General features: G+C 45.7%; 1 protein-coding gene across 2 annotated transcripts in view; it reads right to left on the reverse strand.

Annotated features, from left to right (window-relative positions):
• Positions 1–27172, reverse strand: part of Grid1 (glutamate ionotropic receptor delta type subunit 1) — a 762765-nt gene that overhangs the window by 515521 nt on the left and 220072 nt on the right. For both annotated transcript variants that reach the window (XM_070020755.1, XM_070020756.1), the window contains exon 4: positions 21517–21722. In XM_070020755.1, coding sequence (XP_069876856.1) covers positions 21517–21722 — 206 coding nt within the window. The remainder of the gene's footprint in view (positions 1–21516; positions 21723–27172) is intronic.

A 27172-nucleotide genomic window follows, 5' to 3' on the forward strand; every position in this document is an offset into this window, starting at 1 on the left:
CCATAGTAACCTGGGTTTAACATGGATTTGACTCAATCACTGAACTTACCTGGGATCAGGGTCTTTCTTAACCTAAAAGAAACAAGTTCCCTGCCTCCCTTATATTAAACCATAATACCCCACACATTAAACCACACAAGAGTTCTCATGCATTTACCAAAGACATTTTTTACTGCTTCAATGAGCTGTACTTGGTCAAAGTGTTTCTATGGTTTACACTCATTAAAAGCACTCATAGGAAAGAAGAAGTGGATCTCAAGCTCTCAGCTTCTGAAAGTGACAGACACCACAGTCTGGATAATCCAATCAGTCATATCCTTTAAGGAAGTCGAAAACACACATTGAAGCTTGGCACCATGGCTCATACCTGTAATCCTAGCTCTTCAGGAGGCTGAGATCTGAGGATTGAGATTCGAAGCCAGCCTGGGTAGGAAAGGCTATGAGATGCTTTTCTCTAATAAACTACCAAAAAATAAAAGTAAGCAAGAAGTAGAGCTGTGGCTCAAGTGGTAGAGCACTAACTTTGAGCAAAAGAAGTTCAGGGTCAATGCCTAAGACTAGTACTGGCACCCATGCTCGCATACACACACACACACACACACACACACACACACACACACACACACACACACATACACATCGAACTGATGGAACAAAGCATTGAGAATTAAGCACAACTTCAATCTGCAGGAAGTTCTCACTTCTTTCGGTAGAGGGGGGAATGGGAACTTCTGTACGACATTCCATGTTTCAGTCTTAATGAAATCTCCCAAGAACACTAAGATTTCATCATCATCATCATCATCATCATCATCAACAGAGATCAGAGACCCGCAGGTGGTGAAGGCAGAGGTGAGGCTGCAGCAGACACTTTTTCTGTCATTACATCTTCTGTTGCTATAAATTGCCTTGGATGAACCAACCCAGAAGTCATCCATGTCAGTCCACATGAGCACAGAGCATCCAAATGGATGCCAAAGGTGGGGGGGAAGGGACACAATACTGGTACCCATAGTCCAGGACAGGCCAGACCAAGCAGGAGCAGGAATGGGCTCTGAGGAGAATCCTTACCCGGCATCTGCAGGATGAGGGGTGGGCCCGTTCTCTCTCACAACCCCCTGGAACTGATCTCATTGGCCAGTCACGGGGATATATATTCTCTTCCCAGCTCCTCAAGTGAACATCTGTTTTTCTCAAAGCTGTGAATGTCACGTCAAGAATTTCCAATTACCTTCGCCTTGGTTTTATTTAGTATCAGTGTATTGGAGGCATAATTAGTCTGAGATGAAAACCTGTATTGTTCCCTTCTCCTCAGCAATGAAATAGGTTTCCAAATGTGCTAACACAGAAGATCCTTCTCCAAAAATGACAAACAGCAAGTGAAGGATGAAAGCAGGAGTGAAATACAGATTAATGACAGTGGCGGCCAAGGATGGGCGGGGTAGAGAACGTGAGGCTGGCATCTGCCACAGAGCTGCTGCTGTTTCAAGTCTCACCTCTTCTTGGCTCCTAATGAGGACAAGCCTTCCCACAACATGAAAGTGATGCTGATGAAGATGAAAAACCGGTTTCCATTGATGTGTTTTGTTGTTGTTGACTGTGGCGGTGGTGGTGGTGGTGCCACTCATACTGGGGCAGTAGGGCACAAACTCAGAGCCTCAGGGATGTTCTTTAGCTTTCTTGCTCCAGGCTGGCATTCCACCACTTGGGCCATACCTCTACTTCCAGCTTTTGGGGGTGGTTAATTAGAAATAAGAGTCTCTCAGACTTTCCTACCTGGGCTGGCTTCAAATTGAAACTCTTAGATCTCAGTCTCCTGGGTAGCTCCGATTACAGGAGTGTGCTACCAGCACCTGCCTCCACTGAGGTGTTTCCTAATGATATATCATGAGCACTGAGCAACTCAGTTGGTATCATGCAATACCTCCTCCCATCCCCCACCCCCAGCTTGGCCATAGGCAATACCTGTAGGAATGAGGGTTTTCCATTGGCCAATGATACCCAGAATTGGGGCAGGGATGGAGGCGGTGGAGGCATCACACAAAGTTTACACAAAGAGACAATATCCATGGATGTTGTATATCCAAGGTACTGACACTAAGATGTCTTCATTGGTCCCAGCCCTTGGCACAGATAAGACCTCTAGCCTCTGATTTATCAACTCTTGTCACAGTGAGTCTTCAAGGATAGGATTCCAGTGATGTATGCAATAGTACCTCTTCTGCTTCCATGACTGTCCTCTCAAGGACTTGCTTGCCCAGAGCAGCCAGAGGGCTTACTAAATAGGAAGTGGGTTGTCATTCCCTTCTAAAAACCCAGCAGTAACTCAGGACACTGGTGGCTCACTCCTGTAATCCTAGCTACTTGGGAGGCTCAAATCTGAGGATCACAGTTCAAAGTCTGCCCAGCCCCCCCCCACAAAAAAAGTACATGAGACTCTTATCTCCAATTAGCTAATAGAAATCCCGATGTGGAGTTGTAGCTCAAGGGTTAGAACACCAGCCATTCAGTTTCCTGCTCTATCAGCTGCTCCAGGGTCCATTTAAAGGGAAGCTGGGGGCTGGGAAGGTGGCTCAGCGGTAGAGTGCATGCCTTGCAAGCATGAGGCCCTGGGTTCGATTCCTCAACACCACATAAACAGAAAAAGCCGGAAGTGGCGCTGTGGCTCCAGTGGTAGAGCGCTAGCCTTTAGCTAAAGAGCTGAGGGACAGTGCCCAGGCCCAGAGTTAATGCCCATGACCAGCAAAAAAAAAAGGGGAAGCTGGAAGAGCATGCACACCCACATCCCTCCCCTCAGCCATGGCAGACACAGAGCTACTAACTTACAATTCTCTTCATTGTCTGACACCGTAAGACAGTGACCTCTCCATTTCTAGCACCTAGGATAGGTGCTGTCCTCCTCCTCAGGGGGAGGCATGGAACTCAGGGAGAGAGCAAATTGACCAACAGTAGTGCAGAATAAAATCATACCTGAAAACTCCTCCCTCCCTGCCTCTAGAGATCCATATATCTTCCCCATTTCCTCAGGCTGCCTGGGCTTTTGTAAGGGAAAAGTACGGGAAAAGGAAATAAAAGATGGAGGTGAGGAAAGAGAAAGGGAAGAGGAAAAGAGGGAGAGGGGAGGGAAGAGCTGAGGGAGGAATGAGAGAGGGGAGACGAAGGAAGGAAGGAAGGAAGGAAGGGAGGGAGGGAGGGAGGGAGGGAGGGAAGCAGGCAGGCAGGGAGGCAGGGAGGAAGGCAGGAAAGCAGGAAGGCAGGCTGGGAAACTTTAAGAATACACCTGGGGAAGTGGTGCTGTGGCTCAAGTGGTAGAGCTCTCACCTTGAGCTGTAAGAGCTGAGGGACAGTGCCCAGGCCCAGAGTTCAAGCCCCATGACCGACAAAAAAAAATACACCTGGACTCTGAAATAGAGTATATCTGAGAGATTAGGGAGAGTAGCTTGTGAAAGACAAGCGAGAGAGATTGAGAGAGAGACTGCTGTATTATGCAAAGGGTCCTCTTTAGCATCCTTCAATGATGACCAGTTAAGAATTGCTTTGCATGTCATTACCTTTTTTTCCTAATAACCACATAGACATTGGAACATGAAGCATCATGATCTGTATTTGGATTGCAACTGAATGGAACAATAGATGAATGAATACATAAATGAATGTATAGATAAATAAAAGCTTCAAGTCCACCTTTAAGCTCCTGAAGTCCTTAGTCTCTCCTGCCTGTGTTGGAAGCGATAAGAGCTAAGACTTCCTAAGTAAATGCTTGCTCTGTGTCAGGCATCTTTTCAATGCTTCACACATTCGGGTTTCCTCAGCTTACAACAGGCTAGGTTAGATCCTGATGTAACCTAGTGTATTGACATGTTCATGAGTCAAAATGTTCTTAATACATCTGGCCTACTGTTTTGTCTTGTGATCAACTGACCAGACTGGGAGCTGGGGGCTTCTGGTTCCAGCCTGATGGGACAGTATTGGACCTTATATCACTATTTTGGGAAGATATTAAGAGTCACAACACAAATATGACTTCTAGTGACTCCTTCACATTATTGTAAACTCAAAACAAAAAATCCTAAATTGAACTATCATAAATTAGGAACCATTTGCCAACTCCTTCAATCTATCTCTGTCCCTAGGATTAGCCATGCAAACACTGGTTGACAATGTTATTGTTGTTATCCCTGTAGCCTCCCCAAAGACCATCATGGAGGAATCCAGCCAAGAGTTGCTGAGTTTCCCAAGCAACTGGAACGGGCAGGGCTGAAACCTGGCCAGGCTGGAGACTGCTTGAGAAAAGAGAGTAACAGTCACCACACAAAGCAGACTTCTCAAGGGCTAAGAGCATGTCTAACTTGTCTATTTCTAGGGCTCAGTCCAGACCTGACATACAAAAGTCAGGTGCAAAATGTGTGTGGGTTTGGCTTGAATTAGGTTCCATCCAATGATCTCTCCATCTTCGTGAGGAGAGGAGTACCTGACACCTCAGGACAGGCCTCATGGTCAGTGGCTCTTTGGAGGAGCCTGGGTCTTACTCTCCTGAGAGCCCAAGATGCCATCCAAGTCTTTGATCTATCACCAACCAGACTGTCCCTCAAAGCTAGGCACATGGAGGCAAATGTAGATAATAAGATAGGGTATAGGGAATAAGGATAATTCTCAAGGAAACTTGAGGATCTCAACCTGATTGCCTGTTCACTGCCACTACCAATCACCACAATTTGTCATCTCTACCCAACCACTACCTCCATTAAAGCCACTGCCATTCCTATCACTGCCATGATAACCGGCACCACCAGCACTATCACCTTCACTATCACCACCATGATCACCACCATCACAAACACCAACTCCCTCATGACCCCCATCTAGACCACTATTTCTACCACTGCCACCACCACCACTGTCACCCCATTACCATCACACCACCTCCATCATGACTACTTATTGCTCCCACTGTCAGCACAACACCATCACCGCCATCACCACCACCGGCAGAACCACCAAGAGTACCACTGCTGTCTCTACCACCATCACCACCGCAACTACCATCTCCATCACCACTTCTAATATGACCCCTTCCACTATTACTATCACCATTGTCTCTACATCACTAACACCATTATCACCAGCATCACCTCTACAACCACAACTACAACTACCACCAAAGCCACCCACATCATCTCTGCCACCACCAATATTACTGCTACCACCACCATCACCACCAGCAGAGAGCTAGATATGGCTCTGCATTCCTGTCATCCTGGGAAGCTGGGTAGATGACGCCTAGGTATGTACATGGGCAGGAAGCAAGAATCTATCTCACAAATAACCATTGAAAAAATAGGGCTGCAGGTGTGGTTCAATGGCAAGAGTACCTGCCTGGCAAGCATTAAACCCTGAGTTCAAACTCCAATACCATGAAAAAAAGTGTGAGCTTCACCTAGGGTCATACTTTATCTCTATGCTCATCCTTCTCCAAACCACTCACACCAGATTAATCACACGAAAACATCCAGATTAATCCTAACCAAGAGGAATTCTACCTATATAACTAATAACAAATCATGTCTTAGAGAGGATATTAAAACAAACACTCTAAAAGCACTTTAGGGAAAGGCTAAGGCAAAGTAAATGAAGCATGAATTTTGGTTAATAATATATCAATATCTCTTCATTCATTGTGACAAAACACTATACTTTATACTAATTGCTAATAATAAAGACATCTAGCGATGGGGTGGATAAGAGCTCTGTACCATCCTTACAATTTTTCGGTTAAGTTTGGAATGCCTCTAAAGTTAGACATTTGTTCATTTTTTTAAATGTAGGTTCACCTTAAGTTCTATAGAACACCCTTCTAAAATAATTTCCCAAATTGTTCCTTCCTCCCACTCACCCTTACCTTAGCTCTGTGCTATGTCAGTGCTGGTACCACTGCTACCTAAAGTTGGTGCCGTCCTTCCTCCCGGGCCCAGGTACCCATTCGACACATTCTGTTTCCCGTGGCTACTCGCTGCTTTCAAGAACACTGGTACAATAGGACTCATCCGTGTTTTGATGGCTCCCACTGTCTTTTTTTTGTTGTTGTTTTATTGTGAAAATACCAAACAGAGGGGTTACAATTACATGAGCAAGGTAATGAGTACATTTCTTATCAAGCATTGTTGCCTCCTCCTTTGTTTCCCCTTCCCATCCCTTCCCATCTCCCCCCTCCCCACCTGCACCAAAGTTGTGAAGTTCGTTTTTCGACATAATGTCTTGTACATCTCATTGTTGCAATAGGCCCAACTGTATCCCTAGTTAAACGATTTGATCTTTCCCTTTCCCTTCCCAAATTATACCAGCATCAAATATAGTGAAAACAAGGGTTATACCATGGGGGAGAGACATACAAAGCAACAAAGAAATCATCTTATAAATATGTTAGAAACAATCGCAAGAAAGAAAAGCCATTTGAATCATTATCTTGAGGTTCATTTCGCCTAACATCAACTTATCTGTTTCTGCTTGTCTCAGACATATACTAGTTATTGCAAATAAGGGAAACCATGGGACCTATATTTCTTTGGGCCTGGCTTACTTCACTTAATATAATTTTTTCCAGGTCTTTCCATTTCCTAACAAGCCTCTTGCATGGCTTTATGGGTTCTCTTGCATCTCATTCTGTCTCCACCTGAATCTCTTATCATTATTTGAATTCAGGACCTCACACTCTTGCTTTGTTTTTCCACTCAACAGTGGCACTCTGTCACTTGGGCCACACTTGCACTTCCAGCTTTCTTCTAGTTATTGAAGATAAGATTCTCATGGATTTGTCCTCCTGGGATGGCTTTGAATCAGAATCTCCCTACCACTAGATGTAGACATATTAAAACATCTACTGCTTTTACCCCAAACCAAACTCCTCAGCTACCAAACTGTCTATTTCCATGCCTTCCCACTCCATGCAGGAAGCAGAGGCAAGTAGATCATACATTCTAGGCCAGCCTGGACTATATAAAGAGACCACATCTCAAAAAACAACTATTAAATAGATAAACTGATGATGACAGATGATAGATAGATAGATAGATAGATAGATAGATAGATAGATAGATAGATAGATAGATAGATAGATAGATAGATAGATAGATAGATTGTTTCCTATTCCCTTTGCCTTCTCTCTTCCTGAGGCTGTCTTCTCCCTCCCTCTGTTTGTCCCTGGTTGTCTCCTGCCTAGCCTTCAAGACTCAGCTCAACCACTGTTCCATGCAATGAGCCTTCCATCCACCCTAGGACAGATGTGCCCACCTTGAAGGGCACCTCTATGGTCCCCACAGTTGTATCTATCCTCATTAACATCAATTGCTTACTTTCCCAGAGAATAGCCGAAGTGCTCTCACCTGTGTCTCTCAAGCACCAGTCTTTCAAAAATATTTACTTGATGATGAATAAATGACTGGGAGGAAAAGAGTGGAGTAAAAACATCACAGCCGGCCATTCAGGGCTTTTGTTCCCAGGTCTAAATGACAAATCCTGCTCTTCAGAACTCCATTATCCTCACTAGAGTCCTATATAATCACATTCCGTTACATGGAGATGTAATGGATTACTAGATTTAATTATAACAGGATAATTAATGTCAACGTATTGCCAGTTTGGACATAAATATTAAATATCACCTTCATTGCAACTATTCTCTTTGTCTGTGGTTGCCGGGCATAGAAATCGCATTTTTTTAATGAGAAGTGTCTTTGTTGTGGGGAAGTGATGCCAGTCAGAACATCTGGTTTGCAGGATGCCGCTGTCCTCCGGGCAGTGTGCCCTTCCCCCTGGCTTAAGGCTGGTCCGCAGTGCAACCCGCCCTGCATTGGGCCACCTCTCCCAGACCCTACTGCAGATCCCACACCAGGCCCTGTGGGTTTCTTGAGGAGCTGTCAAGGTCCCTTGGGAGGTTCCTGAGTCATACATCCTTCATGACTTTAATTGCACCCCCCCCCCCACAAGATGACAGAGCAGTCAGGAGGAGGGAAAGATTCTCTGAAGCTTTGACAACGTGGTGGCAAGTCAAGCTCAAGTCAAGTCAAGAAGGAGATGGCTGAGCTCACTGTGGACAAGAAAAGTACTACCTTGGGCCTCCATTCTTCCACCATGTCTTCTCCAAGCATCTCACAATTCTTGCATTAGCATTGTTCAAAGAAAGTCATAATTTTGTGTATGCCCATAATCCTAGCACTCAGGAAGTAGAGACAGGAAGATCATAAGTTCTGTGCTATCCTGTCTACCTGGAGACACCTTATCTCCCAAAACAAACAAATCTAAAATACATCAACAGGAGCAAGAAAAAGAGCCATGTGATCATCTCAATAGATGCAAAAAAAGCATTTAACAAAATTCAACACCCCTTTATGATAAAAGCTCTGGAGAAACCGGAAATCCATGGAACATTCCTCAATATAATAAAGGCTGTATATGACAGACCTACAGCCAGCATTGTACTTAATGGTGAAAAGTTAAAACCATCTCCTCTAACATAAAATAATTATTTTAAATGTTGAGATGTTATTCTCCCTTTGCCTTGACAAGAATTTTGCTTCCTGTTAGTAATCTTTGGGTCACTCTCAAATGGCTACATCGTGAATCTTCATGCTATAAAACCTGAATGAATGCATGACACAGTGCACCTACCCTAGCCCATACTCTCACCCATGGATCTTGCCAGAATGATATGATGGACAGGTTGTGCTTTCTACTTCTTGCTGGACTTGAACCCTGAGCACTCACATGAGAAAGTTCATCACCCAACAACATGCTCTGAGGAAACCAAAATGAACTATTCTTCGAGACCAAATGTGGCTGAGGGGGATAAACCCTCTAATCCTGATTCTACTAGGAGAAATGTTAAGTAGTCAGATAAGAAAGCTCAGTGAAGTCACACACACCCTTAATCTCAAAATTCCAGGGGTTGAGGAAGAAAATACTATGTAGCCAGGTAAGTTCCAGATTAACTTTGTCTACCATAGCAAGACTCTTAAAAAAAAATTAAAAGGCAAATGTGACTGTAATTTAATAAATGGGAGCCAAATAATCATTCTTGTCAACCAATCACTATTTCTTTGAGAGAGATTATTTTTTGTTGTTTTTGTGCCTGTTCTGGGGCTTTGAACTCAGGACCTGGGTATTATCCCTGAGCTTTTGTGATCAAGACTGCTGCTCTACTAGTTGAGCCACACCTCCAGCTTTTTGGTAGTTAATTGAAGATAAGAGTCTCAAAGACTTTCCTGCCCCATCTGACTTCAAACTACGATCCACAGATCTCAGCCTCCTGAGTAACTAGGATTGTAGGCTTGAGCTTGGCACTAACACTGCCCTTCAGGGCCTTGTCTCAGTGAAGCCACACTAAATGTTCATTCTTGTGTCTCTGTCACCTGTGTGATAAGTGAGATTATCTCAAACTGCCTCAGATAATGAATTTTTTTTTTCCCCAGTACTAAGGTTTGCTGGTTGGTTCTTCATCTAGCTCAAATGGCTTCCCCTTCCCCCACCCCCCAGCCTGGGGCTTGAAATCTGGACCTGGGAGCTGTCCCTAAACACTTCAGCCCAAGGCTATCACTCTGCCACTTGAGTCGTGGGCCACTTCCGGTTTTTCTGGTGGTTTATTGGAGATAAGAGTCTTACGGATTTTCCTGCCTAGGCTAGCTTTTGAAGCTCCATCCTCAGATCTCAGCCTCCTGAGTAGCTAGGATTACAGGTGTGAGCCACCAGTGCCCAGCTCAAATGGTATTCTTTCTTTCTTTTTTTTTTTTTCTGGTTGTGGGGCTTGAACTCTGGGCCTGGGTGCTGTCCCTGAGCTCTTCAGCTCAAGGCTAGCGCTCTACCACTTGAGCCACATCTCCACTTCTGCTTTTTCTGTTTATACGGTACTGAGGAATCGAACCTAGGGCCTTATACATGCGAGGCAAACACTCTAACACTGAGCCACCTTCCCAGCCCCACAAATGGGATTCTTAAATGGAGCTATGCCTCCAGCTTCCAGGTCCTAACTGAAACCTCATGACAGACCATGAGCCACAACCACCCAACTAAACCCTTACCAAAATTCTGACCCATAGTTGTTTCAGTTGCGTGACTCAATTTCTTCAGCCTCTTGGTAACTCCAGTTCTTTGTAGTTGAGATTGTTTCCTTAAAGATACATCTTTTCCCATAGTAAAGACACATTAGTTCAAGCATTTCTGAACAGTTTCTATGCCATAGATTGGATGATAGACACATGTCTGAATGGTGACCCTCATGAGCTTTATGCTTCATTTAACAGTGGTGGAATTAAGTGAACACCAATGAGAAAAATTCTGAACCAAGAAAAACACGAAGAATAATACAATGATGGCTGGGCCCTAATCAGTGTCATAAACTTCAGGGAGCAGACATTTTTCAGATCCTTCTGCTGGTAATAAAGTTGATTTCAACTTGCCACATAGCCCTGGTGCTGCTATGTGACAAAAGAGGATCTCTGCCCTTGTCTCAATATGCCAGTGCTTCTTGCCCTAGCAATGTCAGAAGCACTCATTCTTACATCACAACCACAAAGCTAGGGAACCTCCAGCCTGTCCTTCTCCCACAGCAGTGGGTCCTCACCTCTGCCTTACACTCATCCACCAAGTCTCAAAGGAAGTAATGATAGCCTTTGAGCTTTCTATGAATGAATGAGACCTTTGGGGTACTAGTGTTTCAAATTAAGAGAAAGGTGATGCCAAGGACAAAGCAGTTCTAACAAGAAGCACAAGCTGTGTCACCATCATTGTCACCAGCACTATCACCACTGTCTTGACCATCACCATCATCACGGCTACCACCATCATCGCCATCATCACCACTATAACCATCATTACCATCACCATTCCCACCATCACCACAACCATCATCATCACCATTACCATTCCCACCATCATCACTAGTACCCCTAACATTGCCATCAATGCTACCATTGTCACCATCATCATGGCCATCAATTACCAACTCCATCATCACCATCATCATGACCATCATCATCACCACCACCACCACCATAACCATCATCACCATCACCATTCCCACAAGCATCATCACTGTCCTAAGCAACATCACTAGTACCATCAACAGTGCCATCATCATTACCATTGTCACCATCATCATGAGCATCACTTACCAACAGCATCATCACCACCATCATGATCATGGTTAACTTGTCACCATCACCACCATCATTATTAACTGGTATTATCATCATTATCATCCACACTATGAATGCCATCATTATCTTTACCATCACTACCACCAATACCATCACTATATCATGATCATTTTGTCATGACCACCATCATCATTACTGCTACCATTACCATCATTACCACTGTTATCACCACCATCATCATCACTGTCACCACCATCACCACCGCCATCTTTATCATCACTGCCACAGACAATACCTGGGCATTGTCCTAAGTATGTCAAATGCATTGTCATGTTGAACACTCACCACTTTGCTATGATGTGCAGATCTTCACCTTAAATTGACAACTCTTAAGGCACACCTTTACTTTCTCTGGATCCTCTCCCCTTAAGATCATCCCTCACCCTGAGCTGTTTTAACAATATTTCACTGGAGACTTCAATGACCCAGGTACAACCCTGCCTCGGTCTCTGCATCTAGGAAATGGGAGCAGTGTCATCAGCCTGGCTCTGGACAGAGCAGTAAACCTGAGGATACCTTGTGCCCTGAAAGGGATAGGGATCCAGTCATTGATCAGTCACCTCTACGCTAGACATTTTTCCAAACCCCATCTTAAACTTCACCACAACTCTGAAATGAGCATGGATTCACTTCTCTATTTTACAGGTAGAAAGTGAGCTCAGCTGCCTAGTTGCCAAAATCATATTCTCCCTTTTGATCCCACCGTCTCCCATTCTGAGGAAAGCTCTCATATGCTAAGCAAGGGCCAAAGCCCCTCTGCCTGACCTTGCTGGAGAAGCAGGTTTATGCTCCTCACACTCACTTAGAGCAGCTAATGAGCCAGGACCATGCACTTTGAACTTCTGGGGCAAGCAACCATCTTGAGCACCCCATGACTGAAAGAGGACATAGTGCCCTGGGGAAGGAGTTGTTCCCGCTCAGCCTCTCCAGGGCTCTCCCACCCAGCTGGGGCCCCATCAGCTTATACAACTTCACTGAGTTTACTGAAAGTAAAGTTAACCAGATTTTAAAAGGACAGGATCTTTCAGGAAAAGAAAAAATCATGGGCCGGGCGCCAGTGGCTCACCCCTGTTCCTAGCTACTCAAGAGGCTGAGATCTGAAAATTACAGTTCAAAGCCAGCCAAGGCAGGAAAGTCCATGAGACTCTTATCTCCAATGAACCCCACCAGAAAACTGGAAGTGGTGCTGTGGCTTAAGTGGTAGAGCACTTGCCTTGAGCTGAAGAGGGTCAATGCCCAGGCCCAGAGTTCAAGCCCCATAACTGACGAAAGAAAGAAAGAAAGAAAGAAAGAAAGAAAGAAAGAAAGAAAGAAAGAAAGAAAGAAAGAAAGAAAGAAAGAAAGAAAGAAAGAAAGAAAGAAAGAAAGAAAGAAAGAAAGAAAGAAAGAAAGAAAGAAAGGAAAGAAAGAAAGAAAGAAAGAAAGAAAGAAAGAAAGAAAGAAAGAAAGAAAGAAAGAGAAGGAAAGAAAGAGAGAAAGAGAGAAAGAGAAAAAGAACGAAAGAAAGAAAGAAAGAAAGAAAGAAAGAAAGAAAGAAAGAAAGAAAGAAAGAAAGAAAGAAAGGAAGAAAGAAAGAAAGAAAGAAAGAAAGAAAGAAAGAAAGAAAGGAAGGAAGGAAGGAAGGAAGGAGTCATGGTTTCATTTGCAAGTGGTTATTTTTTTTAGGTCTGTCCCCTCCAAGTTTCATGCTAGAGTTTATGCCCCTGTGTGAAGTATTGAGAAAGTGGGAACTTACTCTCACAGTGGTGTTCAGAGATGGAGGCTTTCGGCTGTGCTGGGAGTTAGATAACATGGTCCCAGTGGAACCTTCAAGACTGAATGCTTAGTGTTATAAGAAGGGAGCAACCATGGTAGCACATGCCTATAATCTCAGCTCTCCCAAGGCTGAGGCAAGAGACCATGGATTTGAGTCCAGCCTTGCCTGCTGACTGAGACCTGTCTCAAGAAGGAGGAGGAGTAGAAAGAAGAGGAAGAGGAGGAGGGAGGAGGAAGAGGAGGAGGAGGAGGAGGAGGAGGAGGAAGACAGAAGAAACACAGTGGTTCTCCCAGCTTCTTGAACATGGGGAGCCCTGTGTCACCTTGGTACTTCACAAACAAGGAAGCCATATACCAGATGCGGCCCCTCAAACTTTTACCACAACCAAGAGCCAAAATAAATCTTTTCTTTTTTCCAATTCCAGTGTTTGAACTCAGGGCCCTGAATTTGTTCTGCTGGTTAACTGGAGATGGAATCTCAAGTACTTACTTCCCTTCTAGACCTGTCAGCCCATCTCTTCCTCCAAGAAGGTCATCTGCACACTAGCAATGATAAGCAGTGTATCACAAAATGGCCCCAGTTCTCACTCTTGTTTAGGTCACTTCATCATTTCTGCCCAGAGGAGTTTCTCATCCAGAGACACTGCCCATTAGTCTGACCTTTTGGCTTGCTTTGGCTAAGAGATGACAACAGAAGCAACGATTCATAGGTCTAAGCCAAAACCTGAAGCAGCCCTGAGCACTGACACTGACTCTCATGGAACTCTGCTACTTCCATGAGGATCCACATGGGCTTGTGTGCCTGGTGATGTAAGAACCATGGCTGAGTCATCTCATCCACTGAGGTCCCTGCTGGCCAGCACTTTCCTTATCTGCCAGCAGGATGCATGAGCCAGCTGTGATCGGTTGGTCTGGCCCAGGTCTACTGGCCAGGACCTATCAAACGCTTGTTTGTTTCAACACACTGGGTTCTAGGATGGTTTGTTACTCAGCACGAACTGACTAACACACAGCCTGTCTCCTTTCTGAAGCAACTGGCAGCTCTAAGACAGAGTTCAAGTAATCAAGATCAAGCTCTTCCAGCCCCAAGCTAAGGCTCCTTGAGGGGGGGGGGGGGCTATCATGTGCAGAGGATGTCCCAGAGTAGGCCACATGGCACAGACAGCTTCTATGAAATGAGGATCATGTCAAGTTGGATAGGATCATCTTCCCACTGCCTTCCTGTATTCCCCAGAAACTCTTTCCAGCCTCCCTCCCCTTCTTTTCTTTTTCCATTTTTTTTCAAATTCCTCAAGTAGTTGTACAAAAGGGCTTCAATTCAACATGTCAGTTTATAAGTACAAGGCATCCTGATCAATGTCACCACTTCCATTGTTCTGCATTTCTCCCAATCCCACCCAGCCCCTCAGTTGCCTGGTTCCATTTTTGCATATGTATATTGAATATTGCAACTGTATTTGCCCATCCTTTCTCTCTCCTTTTGCCCTTTTTGTCAACAACATCTCAGGGGAGCGCACCAGAGCTTCAGGCCCCTGGAGATATGGAGCATAGAAAGGGTAATTGAGTCATTTGGGCTGCTGTTGGCTGCTTCCCTTTGTAAGTGCTTATTTCTCATGCCTCCTGCCTCCATGGCCAAAGGGGACACCTGCTAATAAGCCAGGGAGACTCCCACAGGGAGGAACTGACACTTTGCTCAGCTATTTAATGACCTGCAAAGAAGAAAAGAACACCAGGTATCTTGGAGCCCCATGTGCTTCAAGTTCACCACCCCACTCGCTGACCCCAGGAAGGAGCAGACAGGCTTCTCAGACAGTTGGAACAAGGCCTTGGGCATCTAGCACCCACTTGGGCCAGTGTGACTCAAGGTAATTCAGAAGAGAAACGCATCCAATAAACACCAAATCCAGCAGCCTTTGGGTTTTGCTCTCAATTATTACATAAATACCCTTTCAAAATATAAAAACTCAAACATTAAATTCTCTCCAAACCATGTTTTAGTCCTAGTGTTCATGCTCTGCTGGTACTTTAAAAATACGTTTAGCCAAGCACCAGTGGCTGATGCCTGTAATCCTAACAACTCAGGAGACTGAGCTCTGAGGACTGCAGTTCGAAGCCAGCCTGGCAGGAAAATCAGTGAGTCTTAACTCCAATTAACCATCAGAAAACCAGAAGTGACATTGTGACTCAAAGTGATAGAGTGCTAGCCATGAGCAAAACAGCTCAGCTCAGAGATAGCACCTAGGTCCTCAGTTCAAGCCTCATGACCAAAAAAAAGAATATGTTTACTCTGCCCACTGGGAAATCAAGGTTCTATACGTCTGCATGGAGCAGAAGTCAATGCTCCAAGGATCCAATCTTTACCTGTTGCTTTACCAGCCATGATGCTCAGGCTCTGGGAAGATGTCTAACAAAGATGAATGAAGCCGACATCCCAGGTGTACCATTCCCAGGTGGGGAGGGGGGGTGGAAATACAGGGAACCAATCACAGCCTCAGCATTGAGTGTTGAGCCAACTCTGAGAGAAGATTATCAGCAGAGGTGTGTTTAGGGCCCTGGAGGTATGTGACAATGACGTCACAGAAAAGAGATAGTGGACTGGGACACCAGAGGCCACAAGACCTTTGCTTGGCTGGCTTTAATCTAGAAACTATCTCTTCCTCACGATCTCATTTTTAAGCATTTCAAAGGGGGGGGAGGAATGAATTTCTCAGATTCATGGCACTTTTACTAAAGTGCTAAGGGTTTAAAATCTATAAACAGTAGGATATAATTAAATGTAACTGCACAGCCATATTTCAAAATTAATCTTCCATAATTAATTAGTAATTTAAAATATTCTAGCAAATGATATTTAAATGGCATGGAATTATCGTAACTCTGAGTGATAAAGTCGCCTACTAAAGATTTACCGTATTGGAGCGAGAAATATTTGCACATACCATGTGGAACAACAGAACGTTGAGATTACTTAATTTACCTTCACTATAAATGTGTTAAAAAGCACAGTCTTTATGTTCACATTGTGGGAGCGTCATTCACTGCAGCACAATCTGAGAAGCAATTGACTTTCTTTAGAAACCAGGTGTCTGTTTGGTTCCATGAAGGATTAAAGTGGTCTCCACGCATGCTCTACACCTGGAAATCCAAGCTGGTGACCCCTTCCACCATCAAAAAGCCTCAATACTCTACCCAGACAGAGTAGAAGGGACCACCTACTCTTAGAGCAATGAGAATCTGCCCCATAGACACTCTCCATTCTGTCTCTACCTTTCCATTATAAAAAGAGATCACTGCACAGGTAAATGCCACCTGCTGCCTCTCTCACATTATAACTGCCATTCCCTGCCCAGCATGGCAAAGCCTTCTTTGGAGCACTATGCCTGCCAAGGAAGCCATCAGTCTGGTTGATGTGTTTGCATGCTGGTGTGTGGGTTTTTTCCAGATATATGTGTTTGTGTAAGTGTTTCAGTGCCTAATGGGCTGTGCTAGTCTGAGGGTCTGGTTGATTGTATCCTTCAATGAGTCTGTGTCTGTCTGTGTGTGTGTGCGTGCACATACACACACACACACACACACATACACACATGTGGGCATGCATACATACATATATGCCTATACTCATTCACCTGCCTACACTTGCTGTTTCCCACCAATCCAGCCCCATACACTCACCTGACTGTACACTGCTGTCCCTTGTCATGACTCACTGCCAGGTCAGGACCATCCTGCCTACACACTGTTCACTGATCTCTCCTGGCCTAGAGAAGACTTCATAGGTAAACATCTGCCTTTCCAATAGCAGAAATTTCCAGACCAAAGACCTTGCTTAATAGGCTGTCCTCCATCTGGCTAGCCAGCCAAAAAGGCAACCAAGATACATGATAAACAAAATAAACCTAGCTATAGGCCTTCTTTTTTTAATTTTTATTTTATAGTAAAAATTCTATACAGAGGGGTTACGGTTACATGAGTAAGGTAATGAGTACATTTCTTGTGGAACACTGTTACCCTCTCCTGTGTTTTTCTCCTACTATCCCTTCCCTCCCCCACCTCCCTCACTCCCCCCTCCCTGAAGTTGTAAAGTTCATTTCCATCGTAGTGTCTTGTTGTAATGAGTCATCCTATGTCCTTGTTTCAGCATTTGTGTAGGCCTTCTTAATGAAAGTAAAAAATACAGCATATCTACTCATTTATTTCCTCAACAGTGGCTATGGGCCAGGCTTTGTGGTGATCTGTGAAGATAAAATGGCCAACAGCATGCCCCTAGCCCTAATAGCATACCATCCAATGGGAGGGACAGGGTGCTCAGCCTCTGTAGGATGCATAGAGATGATCATGTCCATGCATTGACCGGATATCAGGACTCCCTGTGCTGAGAAGGTATGGAATAAAATGGAACTATCCCTTCAAACCACCCACTTCTCTGTGTCTGCCTCTTCTTACTAAAGCACCTCATCATAGATTGTGCAAATGAATTGAAAGGGTTGCAATGTCTACTCTTTTTTCTTTGTGCCAGCACTGGGGATTGAACTCAGGGTCCTGAGCTCTCACTTGGCTTAGCTTTTTTCACTTAATGCTGGTGATCTACCACTTGAGCCACATATCTGCTTCTAGCTTCTGACTGGTTAGTTAGAGATGAGTCTCAAGTATTTTTCTGCCTGGGCTAGCTTCAAACCATGATACTGAGATCTCAGCCACTTGAATAGTTAGGATGACAGGTGTGAGCCACCCGCCTTGGCTGTCTGCTCTTTTATGTCCAGTGAGAGATAATAGATGGGGAAGGAGAGAAAGAAATACAGAGGAAGCAAAGGAAAGTAAGATGCCCATGGGTTGCTAAGAACAGAAGTCCAAAAAACAATGACAGAGAGGAGAAAGGATAAAATCCTGGAGCCCCCACAATCCACACACACACATACAGAGGGGGATCTTGTGGATAGGACCCTGGGGACCACAGCCTGGTCCTAGGTGCTATGGGAATGCCCTATAGCATACAACCCTAGTGTGGGGCCTCTAACTTCAATGTCATGATTGTGTCAGAAAGGAGGCACCACCTGTTTTCCATCTAGTACTTAATGTAGTTTCTGATTCATAGGAGACACCCAGTCAGTTCTTGCTGGGTAGGTGAGTGTTTGGAGGGAGGGAGGGAGGGAGGGAGAGAGGGAGGGAGGGAGGGAGAGAGAGAGAGAGGGAAGGAGGGAGGGAGGGAGGGAGGAAGGGACATACAGGTGGACAACAGCCAGTTAGAGGGATAAATGGAATCCCCATTGGGAGGCTAAAATGAAGCCCAAGACCAAAACCACAGTGAGTTAGAGGTCTTCCCATCAAACCTGACCTGGAGAAGAATAAGAAGAGGATGATATAAACTGGAATCCTGGAAACAGATTCCAAGAACAAACCAGTTCTGAGGCTTAGATTCTCACCTTTGACTTAGAATCCCTTCTTGTTATCATCTTAGCATCCATTCTGGCCATTCCTTGTCCTATACACATTGTAATTATTCCCCCTACCCACCCCACTTCCTCCTTACCCTGGTGGTTAATGTTGCTCTCTTCTGCAGACCCAGCCCCATATCACAAACTCCAGGAAGTTTCTTGGGTCTCCCTGGCCACTAGGCATTGCTCCATCCATGATGTTCTTCTATCCCAGCTCACACTTGACACCTCACATTACTGGTGAAATGTTCTTGCTGTGCACTGGTGGCTCGTGCCCATAATCCTAGTACTCAGAAGGCTGAGATCTGAGCACCATAATTTGAAGCCAGCCCCACTGTACAAATCTAAGAGACTCTGATCTTTAATTAAATAGCAAAAAGCCAGAACCGGAGGTGTGGGTCAAGCCATAGAGTGCCAGCCTTTGTGTGAAAAAGCCAAGGGACAGCACCCAGACTCCAAGCTCAAGGCCCAGTACAGGCATGAAAAAAAAGATAGGGGGGAAAGCCCCATGAAAGGCAGGGAAGAGCATTGGCACAGCATAGACTTTGTCACAGTGCTCATTAAGTCTAGACAAGTGACAGAAAGAACTGCGAAAAGGAAAAAGGCTCCAGAAGCCACTGGTGGGATTCCTAGAATGAGACCCTGCCCTCGGCCCCTGTAACTACCAACCTCATCCTTTGACGGGTCCCATGGTTCTGAAGTGAGGCAAAAAGGCCCCAGAACACCCTCCCACAGCCTAACCATTGAGTCGGCTGACAGCTCTGTGAGGAAAATGTCACAGCTGAGTTCATCGCACACTGAGGCCTCACTCAGCAGTCAGGGGCAGAGGGGAAAGCAAAGGCCCGACTGAGAAGACAGTGAATGCAGCCCACTCCCCAGCGAGGGTGCTTCAAGGCCACGCACAGAGCAGAGCAAGCCCTGCTGGAGGAAAAGATCCCCTGCGTGCATGGCCTGTACCTTCAGCACCCACCGAGGACAGCTGTGTGCTAGGTCCCTGGCTTGGGTCAGGAGACCAGGGTGTTTTGACCCCCAAGTCCAGCCTTTCTGAGGGCAGCCTTCTCATCACCATTCTAAAGATGATGCACTGCTGTCATGAACCTAAAAGCTGACCCCACGTCAGGAGTTGGTGGTTCATGCTTGTAGTCCTGGCTATTCAGAAGGCTGAGATCTAAGGATCGTGATTCGAGGCCAATCTAGGCAGAAAAGTCCTTAAGACTTTTACCTCCAATTAACCACCCAAAAAAAGCCAGAAGTGAAAGTGGAGGTATATCTCAAGTGGTAGAGTGCCAGCCTTGAGTAAGACAGCTCAGACAGCACCTAGGCCAAGTTCAAGCATCAGTACTGGCAAAGGAGGAGAAAGAAGAGGAGAAGGAAGCAAAAGAGGAGAAGGAAGAGGAGAAGGGAAGAGGAAGAGAGAGAGGAGGAAGATGAAGAGGGAGGAGGAAGAAGAGGAGGAGGAAGAGAAAGAGGAGGAAGAGGAAGAGGCTGGCAATAGAATTAGCAGACAGCACCCCTAAGCAGATGAGCCAGACATGAGCAGACACCAGCTGGCCATAAAGAACAAAGAGAAAAGCCATCCCATAAGTAGACTTGCAAATACACCCTGGGGAACTTTGTGAGAATGATTGGTTATATTCCTACCACTAACCCCACACTACCCATGACTGGACTGATTCACTTCATATAGGGAAATGGGCTCGGGTGAAAATGCCAAGAGCAGGCAGGACCTCACATCTCGGCTGACAACCAGAATGATCAGGGTCTGATTAGTGGAGAACATCGGGACTGCCAGCCAACTGCAACAAATTAAGCATTCCCAAGTTTTCTCTGGGACTAGGTTTTGTGCTGGTTCTGATGCATCATGAGGTTGCATTTTAAGTAATAATTAATTAGAGGGGACAGCAGAATAAGCAGGCAAAGTACATCAAATGGAATTAGTATAATTCTGCTTTTCTCTTTCATTTTATTTTTCATCAGAGAGGGCCAGTATGGTGGCTTGGATGGTGGGAGGAGAAACTACAGAGAGGGTTCTGTGATCCGTCTATCCCTTATTTGCCCCCAAAGATTCTGTAGCCCCACATCACCCCCCTCTCCTGAACCAACCAGACCAGGGAGGGAACCACCACCTCCTGCTCACCTCCTCTCCAAGGACCACTGTGCCCAGCACCAATCTGCCAGCTTATTCTAGATCAGAGTTTTCCAGTTTGTCCTCCATGTAATGGAGTCTTTGTCAAATTGGTGAGCCTTGTCTTCATTACAAACTCCCAACCTCTACTTGAGGTGTTTTTAACAGAAATACACAGGTCAAGCACAGGTGGCTCATGCCTGCAATCCTAGCTCATCAGGAGGTTGAGATCTGAGGACTGAGCTTCAAAGCCACACAAATCTGAGAGATTCTTATCTCCAATTAATCAGCAAAAAAAAAAACAAAAAAAAAATCCAGAAGTAGAGGCATGGCTCAAGTGATAGAGTTCCCTTCTTTAAAAAAAAAAAAGAAAGAAAGAAAGGCAAGCAAGGAAACAAAGCATCGAGTTCAACCCCCAGGCCTGGCAGGCATGTGCATGTGCTCAGAGAGAGAGAGAGAGAGAGAGAGAGAGAGAGAGAGAGAGAGAGAGAAACAAAAACCAAGAAACATACATTGATCAGCCCAAGCACCAAAGAGATCAGCACACTGAACATCCTAGTGGCTATCTATCAGTCACCTTCCTCCCCCCATGCTAATCTGTCCCACAGCAGACCCACCCACCTCGATGAGAGCTAGGAATTCATTTTATCCCTCAGAGACTCACACCGGTCAATAAAGAGACCAAACTCAAAAGCAAACAATAACCTGAGTTCAACTCAGAAATTTCCAGCAGTAACCTGTAGGCAAGTTTTCCAGAAGCCAGCAACCCCACAGCCTTTCAGGGCCTGGGTAAGCCTCGATCATCTGCTGGGGACCAGTTAGCAGCCAAGTTATACTCAGATCTCCTTGAGACATGACCATGGACTATAGGCTGAACATCCATGAGTTCCCGCATCTGTTTCAGCCATGTATGAAAGAACTAGTGCCCTGCAGAGCCACGCAGTGGCCTCTCAGTACCAGGCACCTGCCGCCGTGGCCCTCCATGTCCATGACCTACCTCATTGATGAAGGTGTGCGCCCCCTGCGGGCTGAGCAGCAGGATGGCGCGACGCAGTGTGTCCCTGTAGCGGTTCAGCTCCTCTGTCTTCATGGTGGTGAAGAGGCTGGTAAACACGTGACTAATGTTCTTATCCACCTTTTGTAAGGACACGTCAAGGCCCAGACGTGAGGCCTGGTCCAGAAAGCTTTGGAGCCCACGGATATCTGAGCATGGGGAAAGAGGAGGAGGAGAGGAGGAAAGAATCATCTTTAAGTGAGATGGGATCTTGGAGGGTGTCTAACTCCAACACTCCCCACCCAGGCAGGCCACCACCAGAAACAGGGGTTTGAGTCTGCCGCAGTGGTCCAGGGAGATTGAAAGATATCAGTTTAGACTTGGCATGCTCCATTAGTACCCATCCCCTGACTGACCATCTCCCACTGTGTGGAGCCCATTCTCCGGTACAGCAGGTCCTAGGGCCAGAATGTGCCCTTTGGGAGCTCATTTTCGGTATCCTCATGAGCTCAGGGCTGGCGGCTTTGTTCTCCAGGCAGGGTTAGGGACCCTGCTGCTGGACCTGGCCCCATCTCCCTTCACCTCCCTTTGCATCTCATGGTTCAGATGAGGCTATTGCCCGCCCTGAATGGTGCTAGCCAGCCTCAGGACATTCCTACTTCAAGCTCTGGGTCCCTGCTCCAATCTCATTAGGGTCACCGGTTATATAATCGCGCCCAGCCCTGAGATATGGTCCCCTTTCTTATTTCAGACTCCTGATTTCCTTTGATGAGATTTTCTTCATCATACTCTTTCCCACTGGGGTGACTCCCCACCCCCACCCCAATCCAATCGGGAGCTCATTTCCGACTGGGATGGCAGATAACCCAAGACCATCCACTGAGATGGGATCTGGCACTTGGTAGAGCCACTGCAAGACAGAGCCAATTATTTCCAAAGGGCAGCAATCTAGAAAAGACCCCAGAGCCCAGCTGGATTGCATACCAATACAGATCTATTCTTGTGTTAGATGGGGGATGCCGGGTTTTGTTTTAACCAGGGCCTACTTGTCTTGCACTAGCTCTAGAATAAACCATCCAACTTTCCCAAAGGAACACCAGCCCATGGGCAGAAGCAACACAGAGACAAGCAGTTTGAGAAGGCGACACTGATGACGTCACCCTAGCCTCTGGGTCCAGCAGTGACTGAAGCTTGTTTTTCTAGGACCCACTGAATTCCCTTTCTCATGTCAACCAGTTTGAACTGCATTTCTATCACTCAGAGCCCAAAGTATCAACCCCATGTTGTCTCAGCCTGGGATGTTTCAATCATCACCTGGACCCTCTTTTCCATCCAGAGTCATAGCCACTACAGGATGTTTTGTCTGCCCTACCACACAAGTCATTCTCTCCATGCCTTGGAGCATCGGGGGACAGATGCTGGACTGTCCTGTCACTGAGAATCAACATCAAAGCTAAGTGTTACTAGCCCTCTGGGATCTAATTCTGTCTCCCACTCCACTCCACTCACACTGGCCTTCTGGCTACTACTTTGAGTATTTCAGCATACTCAACACACTCCCACCACAGGGCCTTTGCACGGGTGACTTCCTCTGCCTGAGACAGTTTCTTCCAGGTATTTACAGGGCTCTTTCTCTTCCCACCTTCAAATCTTTATTTAAAATGTCACCTGCTCTTTAAGGCCTATTCCAACCATCCTACTTAAAACTGTGAGCCTCACTGTCATCATCTTCTCTCTTACCCTGGCCCAGCTTTGTGTTTTCTCCTAACAGTCATCACCTTCTAGCATACTATAAAATATAAGAGGGTCATTGTTTATTTTCTTATTTATACATGTATGTTGGGGCTTGAACTCAGGGCCTCATGCCCTCAACTGGCTTTTTTCATTCAAGTCTGGCACTCTGCCACTTGATCCATATCTCCATCATTGTTTCTATGGGGAGGGAAGTGTGGGAACTAGTGGTTGAACTCAAGGTCTAGGCATTGTCCCTTGGCTAGTGCTCTACCATTTGAGCCACAGTTCCAGTTAATTGGAAATAAGAGTCTCACAGACTTTCCTTCCCAGGCTTTCTTCAAATCCCAATCCTCATGTATTAGCTTCCTGAGTAACTAGGATTCCAATTGTGAGCCATTGGCTCCTGGCTTTATTTTGTTTTCAATGGGCATAATAACTGAATATGTTTATAGTACATATGTCCATTTTGTGACCAAACAGAGAAATTTACATATCTACCACCTCACCTATTTATTATTTCTTTGTGGTCAGATCATTAAAAATACTGCCTTATAGCTGTTTTACAATGGCCAACGCAATACTGTTAACCCTAAACGTGCAATAAAATACCAGAACTTATTCATATGATCAAACTTCAACTTTATATTCACCAAGGAAAGTCTCCATCCCCTCTCCATTATTTTCCCCAGACTCTAATAACAACTCTTCACTCTCTATTCCTCTGAGATCAACTATTTTAGATTCCCCATATGAGTGAGATAATGCCGTATGTCTAGCATGATCCATAATAGCCAAGATATGGAATTAACCTCAGGGTCCATCAACTGATGAACAGGTAAAGAAAATGTGATATATATATAGATATAGATATATCTATATATATATACATACATACATTATACATACATACCATATACTGCTCAGCCATAAAAAGAAGAAATCCTGTCATTTATAGTACCATGCATAAACCCAGGAAGAGCTGTGTTATGTTCAATAAGACAGGTACACAAAGCACTTTTAACCCATCAAAGGTGATGACAAGCCTAATAAACAGAGATGGCTCAGGGCATAGAAATGCAAGAAGGCGAGAGAAGCCCAACCAGAAGTACTCACCCCAGATACACCCTCTCCTCATCACAGCACACCTCGCACCGGCCCATTGCAAGCTGCAGAGAATCTCAACTCGGTGCAGCTGTCTGTGCCGAATCTTGCCGTGGGCTCCTGTGCCTGGCACACAGCCGCTTTCTAAGCTGCCAATGCAAGTTGCCACTATATCTAGGCTGTCTCATAACATCACCACTAGCCATATGGCTACTTAAATTTTAATAAATTAAGTGAAATAAAACAAACTTTCATACTCAGCTCCTCAACTGCAGTCACCACGCTTCAGAACTCAACAGCCACATCTGGCTGCCAGCCACCATACTGAATGGTGGGGCTCCAGCCTGTACGTCATATATCAGGGGAAGATGTCTGATTGCAAGGCACTGCACAGAGGAGCCATCTTTTAACTCTGCCTTTCTCCGGGACACTTTGAGCACCCTCTCCATCTCTAACCCTGGCCTTCAGCCACATGGACAGCCTTGACCTATAAGGCAATAGTAAATCTAACATAAGCAAGGGTTGCATGATTGTACACTTCCGTCTCTGTCTTTGGACCCAGCCACCACCATGTGAACATTCCTGGACTCATCTAGTGAAAGATGAAAAGACACAGAGAAGCCTTGAGCCAGCTACCCCCAGCCCAATACTAGCCAATCTCAGACACACAAGCAAGACCAAAGGAAAGCTGCCTGCATAAACTATCAACTCATTAAAAGTCAAGTCGGGTGCTGGTGATTCACAGCTGTAATCCTAGTTACGCAGGAGGCTGAGATCTAAGGATCATGTTCAAAGCTAGCCTGGGCAGGAAAGTCTGTGAGTTTCTTATCTCCAATTAGGCAGCAAAAAGCTGGAAGAATGAGTGTAGCTTAAGGTGTAGAGCACCAGCCTTAAGCAAAAACAAAAGCCAAGCAAGAGTGTGAGGCCTAGAATTCAAGCCCTAGTACCAACACACACACACACACACACACACACACACACACACACAAATTAAAAATAGCAAGTGACTCTCGTTCTAAGCCACTAAGTTTGGGGATGTTTCATTTCTCCCCTATAACTAACTGATAGAACAAGATCACTGAATGGTTTATCTGGTATTCCTCATGAAGATGTAAATAAAACATAAGGCCTCTGCCTTCAATGTCATGTCAACACAGCTGACCTGCAACCCTGCCCACATGCACTCAGGGTGGGCCAGACTCTGACGGCCCATGTGCATAGGCAACTTCAGCAAGCAGCCCTGTGCCTCTCCCAGAATACCAGCAGTCCTCACTGCCCCATGGCCTTGGCTAGGATCAGATCCTAACACACTAACAACAGTGTGAAGGTAGCGGGGGTGGGTGGCAGCAGGAGAGCTCCCTTCCATTAGCTCCTGCTCCTCAAAGAACCACAGGGGTGGGGAAATCATTGGTTTGCTGCATCACAGAATAGAAGAATAGATACACGATGCTTCCATCAGCTCTGCCTGCGTTCATCATTATGCATGGCCTATGAATGATGTTATAAATATCCAATGGCCCTTGGCAGAAGGAAGTTTCCCCACCCTTTAGAGTCAAAGGGCATTTGTACATCATTAAAGTGGCAGAGCGAGACTGCCATGTACAGAGTGTTTTCTGCGTATTACATGACCTGTTCACTGTCAAAGCTCACCTGAGGTTTGGGGGTTTTTGAGGGTTTTTGGCTGTTTTTTTTTATAGTCGGGTAACCAAAAAGGTTAGGAAGAGTCCCCGTCACTCTCCTCCTCGACACCTAAAACTATCTCAGCCTTTAGTCCTCCTCTGTTTCCTCAGGGAATAGAAGGTACCAGAGCAAGCAGCAACTGTCTTGGGACCCACAGATACACACAGGGACATGCACCCAGGAAGGATAAAAGCGCTGGGAGTTCTTGCATGCCCTTGGCTGCTGCATTTCTGGCTTGCATTCAGGCAGGCCCTGGTGGGACCAAGCCATCAGGGAGAGTTTAAGCTTCTGTCAGTAGCACCAGGCTCCTCACGCCTGGAATTAGTGATGCTGGCTGAAGGCAGAATTCTCAAAGGACTGCAGCTCCTGCCTATAACTGCAGCTCCCGCTTGGCTTTGAAAAGGTCAATGTGTAGCCGCTAGTTGGTCTCTGGAGCTCTTATTCAGCTGCACTTGAGGAGGGCTAGGGGAGGGAAACAACCTTCAAGAGCACAAGCCAACCCTGTACCCCTTCCTGTTCATTCCCCAAGAATGGAGCCAAGGAGGTCAACTTCACCGTCGAAAGTCATTCTCTCCTTACAAGCAAATGCGTGATGTCCCCCTTCTCCATTCTGCCACAAAGCCAGTTGTCTGCTGCTCCTGCTACTCCCAAGAAGAGACAATTCCCCCAAAAAGGGTAAAGCAGGAACCCAGAAGGGTTTAGACCTCAGCCCTGATGCAGCTGTCTAACCAGACACTTCCCAGCTCCCAGCTCCAGAGAAAGATGGCGGGGTCACATTGGGCCTTTCCCAGAAAAAAAGGCAAGTGGCCTCTAGTTCTCTGAGGGAGTGAGAAAGACATAAACCAAGGAAAACAGGGCCAGCCCCCTGCAAGGTTAGGAAGAGATTTCTAGAATGGAAATCCTTCTCCCTAGAGGAAGGAACAGTCCAGAAAACGTAGACAAGTTCCCTCCTCGGAGTAACTGCTATGGTACTCAGGACAGCCTCCAAGGTCAAGTCTCCTCCTCTCGCCTTCCTGTCTCATTACTGGAAGTCATGAGCTCTGCTGCAAATGCCCATCCATGCCTTCTTTCTCCCATACTCCCCAAGAGTGCTCTCTGTGGGCCTTCTGCTGGGTGCTGGGAAATAAAACTGAACGAGGCCCAT

The sequence above is a fragment of the Dipodomys merriami genome, unplaced genomic scaffold (genome assembly GCF_024711535.1).
Source record: "Dipodomys merriami isolate MVZ:Mamm:240054 unplaced genomic scaffold, mDipMer1.0.p SCAF_14, whole genome shotgun sequence".
NCBI classification, from domain to species: domain Eukaryota; kingdom Metazoa; phylum Chordata; class Mammalia; order Rodentia; family Heteromyidae; genus Dipodomys; species Dipodomys merriami.